The 15,057-nt window shown below is 36.8% G+C and overlaps 1 protein-coding gene across 7 annotated transcripts in view; it reads right to left on the bottom strand.

Annotated features, from left to right (window-relative positions):
* LOC104998547 (chromosome unknown open reading frame, human C5orf42) overlaps positions 1 to 15,057 on the bottom strand; it is a 107,714-nt gene that overhangs the window by 80,428 nt on the left and 12,229 nt on the right. For all 7 annotated transcript variants that reach the window (XM_010853763.1, XM_010853765.1, XM_010853766.1 and 4 more), the window contains exons 10-18: positions 12,796 to 13,045; positions 12,166 to 12,321; positions 11,216 to 11,985; positions 10,422 to 10,630; positions 10,140 to 10,220; positions 7,247 to 7,411; positions 3,445 to 3,618; positions 2,398 to 2,626; positions 612 to 751 (exon numbers count right to left, since the gene is read on the bottom strand). In XM_010853763.1, the coding sequence (XP_010852065.1) occupies positions 612 to 751; positions 2,398 to 2,626; positions 3,445 to 3,618; positions 7,247 to 7,411; positions 10,140 to 10,220; positions 10,422 to 10,630; positions 11,216 to 11,985; positions 12,166 to 12,321; positions 12,796 to 13,045 (2,174 nt within the window). The remainder of the gene's footprint in view (positions 1 to 611; positions 752 to 2,397; positions 2,627 to 3,444; positions 3,619 to 7,246; positions 7,412 to 10,139; positions 10,221 to 10,421; positions 10,631 to 11,215; positions 11,986 to 12,165; positions 12,322 to 12,795; positions 13,046 to 15,057) is intronic.

Genomic DNA, 15,057 nt, shown 5'->3' with positions numbered 1-15,057 from the left:
CTTCTAGGTAAACATTGATCTGTTTCCTGTCCCTGTAGTGTTGCTTTTTATGAAATGTTATATAAATGGAATCATATAGTGGGTAGTTTTATTTATAAGTTCTTTCATTCAGCATAATGGTTCTGTGATTCATCCATGTGGTTGCATGTTATCAGTGGTTTCCTCCTCTTTATTATTTATTATTACACATTACAGATAAATTACAATTTGTTTATGTATCCACAAGTTAGTAAGCATTTGGGTTGTTTCAAGTTTTTTTGGCTGTTATGAAAAAGCTATGCACATTCACATACAGGTTTTTCAGTGAACCTAGATTTTTATTTTTCTTGGGTAAATACCTAAGAAAATCTTTAAAATGTTAAATCTGAGCCTTTAAATGCATATTTTTATATTTTATCTAGAAACACATTGTATCTATGTATTTATTGTGGGAAAATTTTCAGATCATCAAAAAGACATTGCCAGAACTAGAAGTTCAGACTGGGAATTTTTTAGTCTTATTTTTTTTTCCCCAAAATATTCACAAATGTGTGCGTACTTAAAAGCTTTTTAAAATACCATAAGCTTTGTATTAAGCTGATACACAGGTTGACCATACATAGGTAACTCACCTGTAAACTGTTTGCATTTTGAGTTCATTTCATTTTTTGCTTCCAAAGAGGCTGGCTGACCTAGGAAACACTGTAGTTTTTCCTGAAAAATCTGTGCTGGAGTCATATTTAATGGTAGATTCAGACTCTTTTCCTTGGATCTGAAATCACACCAAATTAGGGGGAAATAATTACAATTTTTTAAAAAAGGAAACATATACACATCAAGAACTAAACATGAAATTTTTAAGAACCAGAGAAGTCCATGTTATTCATCTTGTGTTTAGAAAAGAAGTAATTGAGGAAATGCTGTATTGAGGAGAGTACTGAGGCCCTCCACAATTACAGTCCTGATATAGCTCCCCATGCTTAACCGCCCACTGCTGCCCTACATACAGACTCTCCAGATGAAACCTTAAGTGCTCTGGGCCTCGTGCCTCTGCTTCTGCTTGGAATGTTCTCTCTCCCTACAGCTACTTGCTTTGTCAAGATTCCATCTTCTCTTCATCGCCCATCACAAATGACATCTCCCATATAAAGTATTTCCTGGCTTTCCCTCACTTGATATTATTGCTCTCCCTACCATACCATGGATGGGCTTCCCTGGTGGCTCAGATGGTAAAGAATCCACCTGCAATGCAGGAGACCCGGGTTCAATCCCTCAGTTGGGAAGATCCCCTAGAGAAGGGAAAGGCTACCCACTCTGATATTCTGTCCTAGAGAATTCAAAGACACAGCAATGCCATAATATTCATAAGAGTTAAAATGCAGGGATTAGTTTGATTAGCTTAAAATGTAAATCCTGTTTGGGAAGGAGAAAACTCTCCCTCTCCCATTGACTATAGGCCCTTTGAGGGTGCTGCTGCTGCTAAGTCACTTCAGTCATGTCCAACTCTGTGCGACCCCAGAGACGGCAGCCCACCAGGCTCCCCAGTCCCTGGGATTCTCCAGGCAAGAACACTGGAGTGGGTTGCCATTTCCTTCTCCAATGCATGAAAGTGAAAAGTGAAAGTGAAGTCGCTCAGTCAGGTCCGACTCTTAGCGACCCCACGGACTGCAGCCTACCAGGCTCCTCAGTCCATGGGATTTTCCAGGCAAGAGTACTGGAGTGGGGTGCCATTGCCTTCTCCTACTAACAAGTAAAAGTGCTAAATAGATATTTAAATACAGTAAGTAAACCTCTGAGCTGTCTAACACAGTTGACACTAGCTGCATGTAGCTCTCTAAATTTAAATTAGATTGAAAATCCAGTTCCTTGGTCTTATCAGCCACCTTTCAAGGGCTTAATAAATACATGTAGCTAGTAGCTATCAGACTGGACAGCACATACAGAATATTTCCATCACCAAAGAAAATTCTATTGGACAATGCTGAACTAAGGATTCCACAAAATGTGTAAATATCAGCAATGAGTGAAATAAGAAACACTTTAGATAACACCATCGTACTTTTTTAACTTCAGTTCAGTTGCTCAGTTGTGTCCCACTCTTTGCAACCCCATGAGTCGCAGCATGCCAGGCCTCCCTGTCCATCACCAATTCCCTGAATTCACTCAAACTCATGCGCATGGAGTCAGTGATGCCATCCAGCCATCTCATCCTCTGTCGTCCCCTTCTCCTCCTGCCCCCAATCTCTCCCAGCATCAGGGTCTTTTCCAATGAGTCAACTCTTCGAATGAGGTGGCCAAACTACTGGAGTTTCAGCCTCAGCATCAGTCCTTCCAATGAACACCCAGAACTGACCTCCTTTAGGATGGACGGGTTGGACTTCCTTGCAGTCCAACTTAGATGTGCCTAAAAATACATACCTCGTGAATTTGCTACCATGCTTACAGAAGAGTTGAAAAGCCACACCAACAGAAACAGATGTCTTCCAGTCTCCAAGTTTATGTGCCAACCACACGGCTTCTGGAACCAGGCCACCAATCAATAATAATTCAAGGGCATATTCAACGGTCCACACATCAGAAAGATTCTGCTCTCTGACGGCACTGGCCACCTTAGAGTGTTGCAGAGGAATGAGCCGAAAGGGCTGCTCTGTGAGTAGATAAAAGAAAATGGATTAACTACAGTTATACATAGGAACTCATTCTTCCCTACACACATCTCCTTAATCAATACTTTCTACACAAAACCACAAGGAAGATACATACAAAATGGCCTAAGATAATACTTAACACACTCTAGAATAGCTTTTTTTTTTTTAAACACTGAAGAATGTGTCTCTTTAAGTGGGTCATGCAGCAAATGTTGGCACTTCTAAAAAAATGAAACTGAGCAGACAAAGAAACAGAAGAAATAGTATCAAAGTGCATTATACAAAATAAAGGTAAATACATACAGTTTGATCAGATAATATAAGGACATGATTAAATAGAGCAAAGAAAAAATGACCCAAATAAAATAATAAAAGTAAAATGTCCAAAAATTAAATTCTACATTAGAATGAGTTTGAGTAAACTCGGGGAGTTGGTGATGGACAGGGAGGCCTGGTGTGCTGCAGTCCATGGGGTTGCAAAGAGTCGGACACAACTGAGTGACTGAACTGAACTGAAATTAGAATACTCAGAATTTCTTCAATTACCATTTTTATAGCTCTTTTACTTAAAAAAAAAAAAAGGAAACTGTATAAACACCAAAGTGTCCAAAATTTGCAATTAAAAAAATACATATTCAATAAAAACAAGTTCAAAGCAATTACCTTTCTCAGATTATATTCATTCGTAAACAGTCACCTACATGTCAGGCACTAGGCTAGACAGTATTATTTCCACAGATCAATGATCACTGTGTAAAATTGTTTTAAATATTCTGTGCAAAAACAAGGTGAGAAAATTATTTGTTTATTCTATTACCTGTTTTAATATGAAGGGGAGGAAGAACATTCACACTGTGAGGTGGCAAAATGCACAGCAGCTGATTGGTGAAGTAGGCAGCCATGAAGCGAGCCATGGACTGGACCACCCTCACCGCGGCTTCGGGATGAACACTTCCAGTCACCCCAGACTCACAAGGAGACTTCTCAGGAGCTGCAGGATACACCAAATGAGCAAAGGAGATTCCGATCAAACTAGCAAAAGTAGGAATATTTAAGCTCCTAACATGATGCAAGAAGAAAATTATAATTAAAACTTTTTTCTGAGATCAACACCCCTGGCCTATACAAGGTAACTTGTAACAGGTATCTACATTTCTTAAAGACAATAGAACAAAAATAAAATAATAAGCTCAAAATTATCAGCACATACACTTAGGAACTCTTTTATGACTTCAAGTTACCAGTTTTTTCTAAAAATGTGGAAGGATCTATAAAAACAATCCAGCTATAATGGACTTGCAAGCTTATCATTTCTTTGTTTTCCTTTCTTCCTCCTCTTTCTCATTTTCTTTCTTTAGTTCAAGGAGGCAGAGTTTACTACAAAGAGCCAGAACAGTGATTCTTCATGTCTGTTTCTGTATTATTAGTATACTCCCATAACATTAACTCTTTACTATTAAGATTCTTTTGGGAGGTATGGACAAGGGGAACGTGTAGAATGGAGGGAAAAGGCAGAGGAGAGAGTTACATTATGATTTCTAGAGTGCTTCTGACATAAACTAGAGCAAACATGCCATCCCTATTTAAAAACTGAAACTTAATAATATAAACTGGATTCAGATATTTGAAAATAAATAGCTAAAAACTACTGAGTGAGTGAAAGTCGCTCAGTTGTGTCTAACTCTGCGACCCCATGGACTATACAGTCCACGGAATTCTCCAGGCCAGAATACTGGAGTGGGTAGCCATTCCCTTCTCCAGGGGATCTTCCCAACCCAGCGATTGAAGCCAGGTCCCCAGCACTGTAAGCAGATTCTTTACCAGCTGAGCCATCAGGGAAGCCCATACAAGATAAATATTAAATTAAGATTAATTTTTATGACATTTATGGCCCCAATAAAGGCAAAGTATCTTTCTTTCTCAGAAGTCACTTGAGGCGATTTACAGGTGGTCCAGAGGTTAGGGCTCTATGCTTCCACAGCAGGGGGCCCGGGTTCAATATATACGGAGGCCTGCGCATTCTCCCTGTGAATCACTGAACGTGGGGAGTAGTCCTGGGGACTCCTGACCAAGAGAGGATATGCTTAAAATACTCTAAACAACTATCATTAAAAATTAAATATATTACTATAGGTTCAACTTATCTTGACAGTTATATCATATCATGACAATACTGCTGGAAAAAAAATCCAGTCAGTTAAAAAGTCACACATAAGAAAAAAAAGTCACACATAAATGTCTTCCACTCATACACAGCTAACAGTCCTTTCGGAGGGCAATCTAACACTAGGCATCAGAAGTCTTGACTCTGTAACCTCATTTCTCAAGATTTAACATGTAGACATTAGTAATGCTCACAAAAATTTATGTTCACTGCAACATTATTTAAAATAGTAAGTAGGTGGTAACAATCTAAAATATCCAATAATAAGGAAAAAGCTTACTAGGTTTTTTAAAAGAATATTATTTACATTGGAAAATATTCACAATATTAAATTTAAAAGATTGCAAAACAGAATATTAGCTCTGGTAATAAACATATATGAATGCACATAGACAAAAATGGTAGCATTAAAAGTGATTTTATTTTGTTTAAACCTTTCCATATTTCAAAACTGTCTAAAATGAACCTATATTACTACTAAATAAACACAAATTTAAAAAGACAAATATCAGAGTAGGAAATCCATAAACAGTGGTTGCATACGGTATCACTTATATATGGAATCTAAAAAGATAATACAAACGAACTTATTCACAAAACAGAAACAGACTCACAGACTTTGAAAACAAACCTACAGTCACCGAAGAGGAAAGGTGGGGTGGGGAGGGATAAATTAAGAGTTTAGGAGTAAAACATACACTCTACTGTATATAAAATAAGATAATCAACAAGGGCCTACTGTATAGCATGGAGAACTCTACTCAGTATTCTGTAATAACCTATATGGGAAAAGAGTCTGAAACAGAATGGATATATGTAAATGTATAACTGAATCATTCTGCAGTACACCTGAAACGCAATATTGTAAATCAGCTACACCCCAATATAAAACAAAAATTAAATTTAAAAAATGCAGAGAAAATATGAGTCCCAGAATAAAATTTCATAGTATTCTACCATCTGTCCTTAGCCGCTCAGTTGTGTCCGACTCTTTGCGATCCTTATGGACTGTAGCCTGCCAGGTTCTTTTGTCCATGGGGATTCTCCAGGCAAGAATACTGGAATGGGTTGCCATGCCCTCCTCCAGGGGATCTTCCCAACCCAGGGATCGAACCCAGGTCTCCCACATTGCAGGTGGATTCTTTATTGTCTGAGCCACCAGGGAAACTGAAGAATACTAGACCTTCTCCAGGAGATCTTCCTGACCCAGGAATCAAACTGGGGTCTCCTACATTGCAGGTGGATTCTTCACTGGCTGAGCTACCCAGGAAGCCCATTCTACTATCTATCTCACTTTAAAATTAAAAAAAAAAAAAAAAAGAAAGAAAGAAACCACAGTGGCTGAAACCAAACAAACAAACTAATACTGTTCTGGACAAAAATGATAAACTGGTAAAAATCACAGAAAGGGTTTTACAAACCTTCTCAATCTATTTTTCAAAGCCTTTTGTAAACTAATTTCTTTTGATCTCTACTTTCCATCAGTAAATGATTTTTAAACCAATAAATAATCAGTTATTAGTAAAAAAAAAACCAAATACTCCATCTAGAGTCATGAACTCCATTTAGAAAGTACTGACACACTGGCCTTTCTGACACACTCATATGCAAAGTAGACTTCTCATGGTCTACCACTGTAAAGCAGCATTATAAATACATTATGTGCTCATTCATATAGATGTCTTTCACTCTGTTGCTATTGCTTAGTCACTAAGTTATGTTCGACTCTTTGTGACCCCATGGACTGCAGCTTACCAGGCTCCTCTGTCCATGGGATTTCCCAGGAAAGAATACTGGAATAGGTTACCATTTCCTTTCCTAGGGGATCTCCCTCATCCTGGAACTGAACCGGTGTCTCCTGTGTCTCCTGCAGTGACAGGCTGATTCTTTACCACTGAGCTACCAGGGAAGCCTGTCTTTCACTTTGGTTATTGCTTAATTTAAATACACCTTTTTTAAAAAAGGACAATCCAAATATTCTATAATCTCTTAAACAGATTTTAAAAAGGCCCTGAATATGTCAGAAAGTGATTTTGATCACTTTAGCAAACCACCTTAAGCAATCATTAGAGAAAATACAAACATGTTAAGGGAAAGTACCTGACATTGGGTACCTGACATTGTGTCTAACAAACAGGGCTGTGAGACTTGAGACAACAATTATAACAGTTCAGCAGGCAAGTGCCGCTAAGCTGAGAGACTCAAAGGTTAAAAACAAGCAAAAACATGATCCTTGCTGCTAAGAAGCTGACAGTCCCAAAATTCACCACAATGCAACAGAGCAACCAACTTTTATGTATAAGCAATTTCATAGCTAAACCTGTAAATACAAATTGCTAACATTAAACATACTGATTTTATATTGATGAACCAAAATACATTAAACTCAACAGATGGCATTAAAAGACAAAGAAGCAAACAAACAAACAAAAATACTGATTTTTGAAAAGCATACCTGAACAATCTTCATTTTCTTTTACAGGAAGTTGGGACCATCTCAGTATTTCTCTTACTAGCTGATCACATAATCCTTGAGCATCATTTAAATTATAGTTATAGAGGTGGCAGTATAAAAGAGAAAGATAATAGCGAAGCTGAAGAAAACATGTCCTTCTTCCTCCTTAAATAGGGCACAATTACACTTACATTAAAAAACATGTTAGCTAGGTAACGTTCTTGATCTGAGTGCTGGATAGACGGAAATGCTCAGTGTATAAAAATTCATCAACTGTACACTCGTGTCATGTGAACTTTTCTGTACCTGTTTCACAACTGAGTAAAAAAAACAGGTCAGCAATATTTTGTTCTTTTTCATTGTAAATTCTGAATAATTTTATTTTCTGTGGTCAGGTCCTAAGATGACTAAGAATTTATCCAAAAAGAGGTGCAAATGCTCATCTCAGTACTAACCGAGGTCCGCTAACAACATCTCTCTCAAGTACACAAGCTATGAAACAGAAGGGCACATGCTAAAAACACAAATTAAAAAAACACACATACGTATATCAAACAGACGGTCAAAGAGACTTTCCAGAGAAGAAATACTGTCGAATAAGATTGGATCCCTTGACCACTGTCTTCAAGTATCTAAAAGGTGTTTAGGACTGAGACTGCCGGTTACCTGTCCCTTATCCACCATTCTGAGTAAAAGAATTCTAATTTTATTTGGGGTTCCAATGCACTAAGATCACAATTTCTTGCTAAATGTGGCCATGAGAAAATATGATAAAGTTCTTAGCCAAGAGATAATATAGTGTACAGCTGCCAGACAAGCTGTGTAAAGAGGCATCTCAGCCAGGAGGTGTGCCTTCTCTTGCCCCTCCTGCCTGCCTCCTTTCTGTTACCTGGATTGTACACGTGATGGCTGGGACTCCAGCATCCATGTTAATTCATGCAACAGCCTTAAGAGTAGAAGCAATGCACTAAGGACGATGGAGCAGAAACACTAAATAAGCTTGAGTCCTTGATGAGACCCCCGAAATACCAAATCAGCCCCAGACTGTCAACTCCTCGCCTCCTTTCCTAAGAGAAATAAACTTCTTGTTGAAGCCACTGTTACTTTCAGTCTCCACTACAAGAAACCATTTCAATTGGATACAAATGGAAACGAAATGAAATTAAAAGGCCCAGAATAAAACTCATTATGAAAACTTTTCTTCATGAGAACTTCTCATCACACTGGACGCCACTCTTCTTCATCCAGCTGTACAATCTCCAAATCTGAGAAGTGCACGAGACTTCTTTCTCTACTCAGTCACAAGTTCACTTGATCAAACCTATTAAACATCTGACAAATGTGACTTTTGTTCCCCAGTACTCTTGACATTGCTTTGCTTCAGGACCTCTTCAACTGACTAATTTTCTTGCTTCTAGGAAAAACCCACATCTCTATACCACACTCCAACAAATGGCCCTCTGTAATGTACCAAAGTGATCTTTCCAAATGGCCTATTCTTATTTGAAAAGTACTCTTTCTGTATCTTAACAGATCCCACTATCTTCAGGATAAAACCTTAATCCCATGGCACTGCATAGTATCTTCCCTTATCATCTATTCTCTCCTCTCACTTCAGCGCTCACCACCCTATCCTCAATATTACATATATGTTTCAAATAACCTGGTCAACTACTCGCAATTTACCAAACTGCCATAGTTTCTCATGTCTTCTTGCTTCTAGAGTGCTATATCCTATGTTACACCATTTCCACTCCTTCACCTGAACAATTTTCACTCAGTTTTACATGTCTGTTCCTCCAGGTTTTCTCCAGATTGATGTTTGCACTCCAGTTCAGACCATGCCCTCTCCCAACAAATACCATAAAGCATAATGAGAAACATGCCAGTTGTTCATGCAATCTATCCTCCACACTATGGGCAATTTGAGGGTAAACTTGTTTATTTCAGTTATTCTTATTGTCTAACACACATAGCAGGCCCTCAATACATAGCCACAGCAGCCAGAAAATAAATTTAATAATTAGCTAAACCTGACCAGTAGTGGAAGTCAAGGTTAGCTTCACAGCCACTGGCTGAAAACCTCTATCATCTTATACCCTCAGCCCTATATCATAAAAGCTATCACCAGTTTCTAGAATCCACATCCCTACTGTCTCATCAAAAACTCCATGTAGCCCCATAGTAAGTCTAACTCACAGGAAATTCTTAAAGTTGAATTACTTAAGGGCAGAGAGCCTTAGCTCAAAGTTTCTATAAGTTGGTAATAGAACCTTATTTGACTCATAGTTTCTCTTGTAGATGCTGCTGCTGCTGCTGCTAAGTCACTTCAGTCATGTCCAACTCTGTGCGACCCCAGAGACGGCAGCCCACCAGGCTCCCCCGTCCCTGGGATTCTCCAGGCAAGAACACTGGAGTGGGTTGCCATTTCCTTCTCCAATGAATGAAAGTGAAAAGTGAAAGTGAAGTCGCTGAGTCTTGTCCAACTCTTAGCGACCCCATGGACTGCGGCTCACCAGGCTCCTCCGCCCATGGGATTTTCCAGGCAAGAGTACTGGAGTGGGGTACCACTAAATAACATTTTTTTTAAATTTAGGATTTAAGTCTCTTTTTTACCCATTACCAATCAATCACAGGTTCCATCACTAACCAAAAAAAGGACAGAGGAGTCTTATCTACAGATAGGATAAAAATTTCTTGGTGCTACAAATTCCAAGACTAAGAATAATTTTAAATAACTATTTCTAACAGACAAGGTACCTACAGTATGTATTTTATTTAGGCATTAAGAAATTGTCAGTTCTCGGAAATCTGAAATTATTTTTAAGAAGAGCAGCATGCTAAAATATGGTCCCATGAACATCATGGCAAGTAATATTTTAACACCCCCTACCTTTCTCACAGGTTTCTTGTAGAGCTTTCTTCCATATTTGAACAGATTTTTCATATGATCCTAATAGGAAACACTCTTCCCCTACAAAATTTTTAACCAACAGTTAGTCCTGGTTAATTAAATTACTTTATGAAAATTTACTTGTTTTAAAATTTAGTGGATATAGTACAGCCAGAAATTATTTTGAAAAAAACAAATAATTACAACCAATCAATAAACTCAAAGCCCAACAACCTACTATCGCTTACGCCTGGGGTTAGAAATTGTTTATAAGATACTGACCATTGATAGATTTAAGTTCTAAGGTCTGGTTCAAGCGAACTCCAGCAGTCTGCAGTTCAGCCTGTATATGGCATAACAGGGACTTGACAGCTGACATTTCACGTGTCATCTTTTCAGTTAACTGCACGCCATCTTCAGGAGCTCTTTGACTTAATTGCATTTGATACCATAAAGTCTTTCTGTACAATATTCTCCAGAGAACAATCAATCTGCACACAGAATGAGGTAATCATAAAAATCAAATTTCAGACTAGGGATAAGAATGAGTATAGCCTTTTTTTAGCCTTTACTAAGAGTATAGCTAATGAATATAGCCTCCTCATTAGTCTTTTTCTCTCCATGTATTCTTCCCTGAGGTAATAATATGCACACAACTGATCAGGTTCAAAGATAGCAAAAAGTCAAAAAAAATGCACATTTTTTAAACTTTCATAAATGCTTTAGATACCTGAGGTCATTTTTTCTATGGTGCTTATTTAAATCAAAATCTTTCAACAGTATCATGATTGCCCATGACTAATAAAATAATGTGTGCTGAAAAATGTTTGGCATAAATCCTAAAATACTTTTAAATAACATAAAATCTATGATGCTGAGAACTAACAGTACAAGATTTCTTTTGGGAGTGATAAAAATATTCTGGAATTTGTGCTACTCGTTCTACAACCTTGTGACTATAATAGAAATGACTGAATTGTAGCCTTTAAAATAATGAATTTTACAGTATGGGAATTATATCTCAATTTTGAAGAATCTACAGTGCTGATGGTCTCCTAACAGTGAAGTCATTGTACCTGTGTCCTGGCTGTTGCACAAAATTTAATACTTGAGGATGAATCTTGAAAGATGAGTTCCAAGACCAGTTTTCCCAAGATTCACTGTCTTGAAACATTTGAAAAATGGGTAACACCAATGAGTCTTGCTTTGCTCTTCTACTTCCATCAGCTGATGCTGAAATAACTTCAGGCTGAAGACTGTACACACCATTTAAATGATCAGCTACCATTCTGAGTAAATGAAAACAGGCTAAAAGCTTCTCTGAGAATAACTGATCCTGTTGTTGCTGTGTTAGCAAAAGCTTTATAGTATTTGAAGTCAGCTTCACCAAATGTCCTACATCTTGCTTGTATCTCATATCCCAATACTGGATTGATAAACACTGATGAAAAAGTTGAAAGATACAAAGTACCCATGTATTATGTTTTGAGCTCTTGCTTAAAAAAAGATCAAGTTTGGGAAAAGGACATTTTATAAACTGAAGAATATACAAAAAATGAGTGATACAAACTACTGTGTAGTTTAACATTAAATTTTTTTCTGCCACATTTTTTGAAATTCCTATAGTCCATGCTGCAAGGAGATTTTTCTGGACAGAGTGCAGTTCTATAACAGTTTTATCTGTCTCCTCAGTATTATCTTTTGCATGTATTGTATCAAACATAGAAGCAAATTCCAATCTTCCCTCCTCAACACTACTAAATAACAGATCATTTTTTTGGTTCCAAAAAGAGAATAAGTTGTTTGGAAAACATCTGCCATCATCAGTTTCTTCTGCTTCAAAATCCTAAAACATGAGAGAGAAAAAATTATTATTAATATTAATATAGTTTAATTCCTTACAAGTAGAATCAGTTTAGTGCTATCAAATTTCTCTTCTCTTTAATAACAGGAAAACAAAATTTGTTTCTTGGAATAAAATCAGTACATAACTGTTCAAAATAAATAAAACATTGCTAACAAGTACCTGCAGATCTGCTGTTTCTTCATTTAACTTCAATGTTTCTTCTGCTTGCAAGAATTTGGGAACAGTAGAATCAGCTACATTTTCATTTCTTTGGTGCTTTAACAAGCTAGATCTTAGGGAATTCAGTGATCGCAAGTTCAGACCTTTGCCTTTTGGCTATAGAAAAAGAAGATTTCCAAGAGCAAAGTTTTATCCATAGTGAAGTGAAGTTGCTCAGTCGTGTCCAACTGTTTTCAACCCCATGGACTGTAGCCTCCCAGACTTCTCAGTCCATGGGATTTTCCAGGCAAGAGTACTGGAGTGGGTTGCTATTCCCTTCCCCAGGGGATCTTCCCGACCCAGGGATTGAACCTGCGTCTCCCGCGTTGTAGGCAGACGCTTTACCCTCTGAGCCACCATGGAAGCTTTATCCATAACTGTACTACAATTATAACTTCTACAGACAAGTGTATGCAATCCAAGGACACCACTGTCAGTACAGTTTTAAATTTAAAAAGACCGAGAATGTTGACATTCAGTAGGAAACAACACAATACTGAAAAGCAATTATCCTTCAATTAAAAATAAATAAATTAAAAAAAAAAAGACTGAGAAGCCAGCTTTTATTGATGGTACCAAAAAGCACCATACCTTACACAGTATCACACTTTTGTATGTTTTCTCAAGCCTCTGCGTTGAATCAAGTAGAAGGGATCTCATGAGCACTGATGGAGACAGATTATCAAGAAATCGAAGGGTTGTGACCATGTATCCATCAGAAATAATGAGGTAGGGTAATCGTGAGTGTGCTTTTATAGAGAATCTCTGTCTCATAGGGTCACTATCTGAAGCTGATGAATCTACAGAATTATTTGAATCTTGAAGTGTAAACTGCTGCGGTCTAGCAAACAAACATCAAAATTCAAGAATTAGTGAGAGGAAAATCTTTTAAAAAAACAATTACATTATTCCAAAGGAAAAAAAAAACACAACCATTTCAGAATGATGAAAAAGCAAGCAAATTAAACAGAAAAATATTAAATGTGCACAAATCTGTGAGGAAAACATAAGTAATTAAATAATACAGAGGTTGGTGGGGTTTTTTTTAATTTTCCCAGAATTGTGACATTACTCTATTGTCTGTAATATTGCTTGTAATCCAGTTTTATATCTCTTTTTGAAAAAAACTGAGGCAGTTATTTTTACTATTAAAGACAGTTTAGCTGTTAACTTTCTTTCTTATCATATACTTACATATCCTTGTAAGAATATAAATAGGAGCTGTGAGTATTCTTGTTATTAAGAAACATTTGGAGAGGATGGTGATGAGTAAAATTTTATCAGCTTAAGGTTAAATTTGACTGAGTTTCCATATAAATGTAGTTATTTGTTGTTATAGTGGTATACCTAATTCTGAATACTTAATATCAACTGATTACTTAACATCACTAATTATTAACTTTGGGGCTTTATAAGTATATACTTAGTATCATTAATTATTAACTTTGGGGCTTTATAAGTATAAAGAGAACAGAGAACCAAAATATATTTTTTTCTGGTTAGGAAAATAATTAACTGCAGATTATATGAACCAAATGGCCCACAACAGAAGGTTGGTTTTAGTACAGTCTACAAAATTTATAAAACCATTAAAAAGTGACTCCATGGAAAGATGTATAAGACATACTGTCAAATCAAAAAAGCAAAACAGTAAACAGCATATATCATATAATTTATTTTGCTTTAAAAAATAAATTAATACTGTTATTGCACATGTTATACAAAATTTTCAAATTAAGAGGACAACACACTAAAATGCTAATAATTGTTATCTCTAAGGAATAGGATTACAAGTCTTTCACTTTCGATAGTATTTAGTTTTGTGACATTTGATTAAGTTTTTAAAAATAATGAATATGTATTACTTTTGTAATCAGAAAAAAAAATCCATTCTGAAAGATCCTAAATACTAATTTTTAAGGAAAATGTGAGGAAAATTTAAGTCAATTAGGAATCAGACCATAATAAGGAAAAACACTTTCACTGCAGGAAGTGACAGGTTTTCCCATCATAATTATCTATTGCTAGAAATAAGGTAAAATTTTTGTTAAATATAATCAAGGACACATCCCTTCTCAGTTTTCCTTCTGTAAAGCAAAGGTAATGGATTAATTTCAAAGACCTTTTCCAATTTTTTATTTTGTAAACAGCTATCTTATGTGTCTACCCAACATCAATAAAAACAAATATTTACTGAGCTCTTACGTTATGCCAGAACTGTGCTAAAGCAATTTAAAATTATTTATTATCTTGCTTCATTCCTTCAAGTCTAAGAGACAATTACTGCCATCTTCATTTCACAGTAGAAGAAAATGAGGCTCAAAGAGTAACTTACCCAAACTCACACAACCAATAAGTAGAAGAACCAAGATTTGATTCTTGATCTGACTCCAAAGCCAAACTGCTACGTGATCTCACAATTTAAAATTTAAATATGGCTGAATTCTAAAGTCTACTATCCATTTCCAACAACTTTCCCCTTTTTTCCCTTTGGGAAAAAAGTAGATACATCCATGGGTGCTCAGTCGCTTCAGTCAAGTCTGACTCTCTGTGACCCCATGGACTGTAGCCCGCCAGGCTCCTCTGTCCATGGGATCCTCCAGTCAAGAATACTGGAGTGGGTTGCCATGCCCTCCTCCAGGGGATCTTCCTGACCCAGGGATCAAATCCATGTCTCCTACATTCCTGCACTGGCAGCTGGGTTCTTTACCACTAGAACCACCTGGGAAGCCAGATACAGCCACATGCCAAGTTAATTTTTATCTAAGTGCTCTGCTTTTAAACAATAAAAGACATCACATTTTTATTAATTTTTATATCAAAGTTACATTTTTAATGCTGTTAAATATTTAA

The sequence above is a fragment of the Bison bison genome, unplaced genomic scaffold, assembly GCF_000754665.1.
Source record: "Bison bison bison isolate TAMUID 2011002044 unplaced genomic scaffold, Bison_UMD1.0 scf7180017864331, whole genome shotgun sequence".
Taxonomy (NCBI): Eukaryota; Metazoa; Chordata; class Mammalia; order Artiodactyla; family Bovidae; genus Bison; species Bison bison.
Note: the sequence above shows the minus strand (reverse complement) of the source record. Positions and strands in the feature narration are given on the sequence as shown.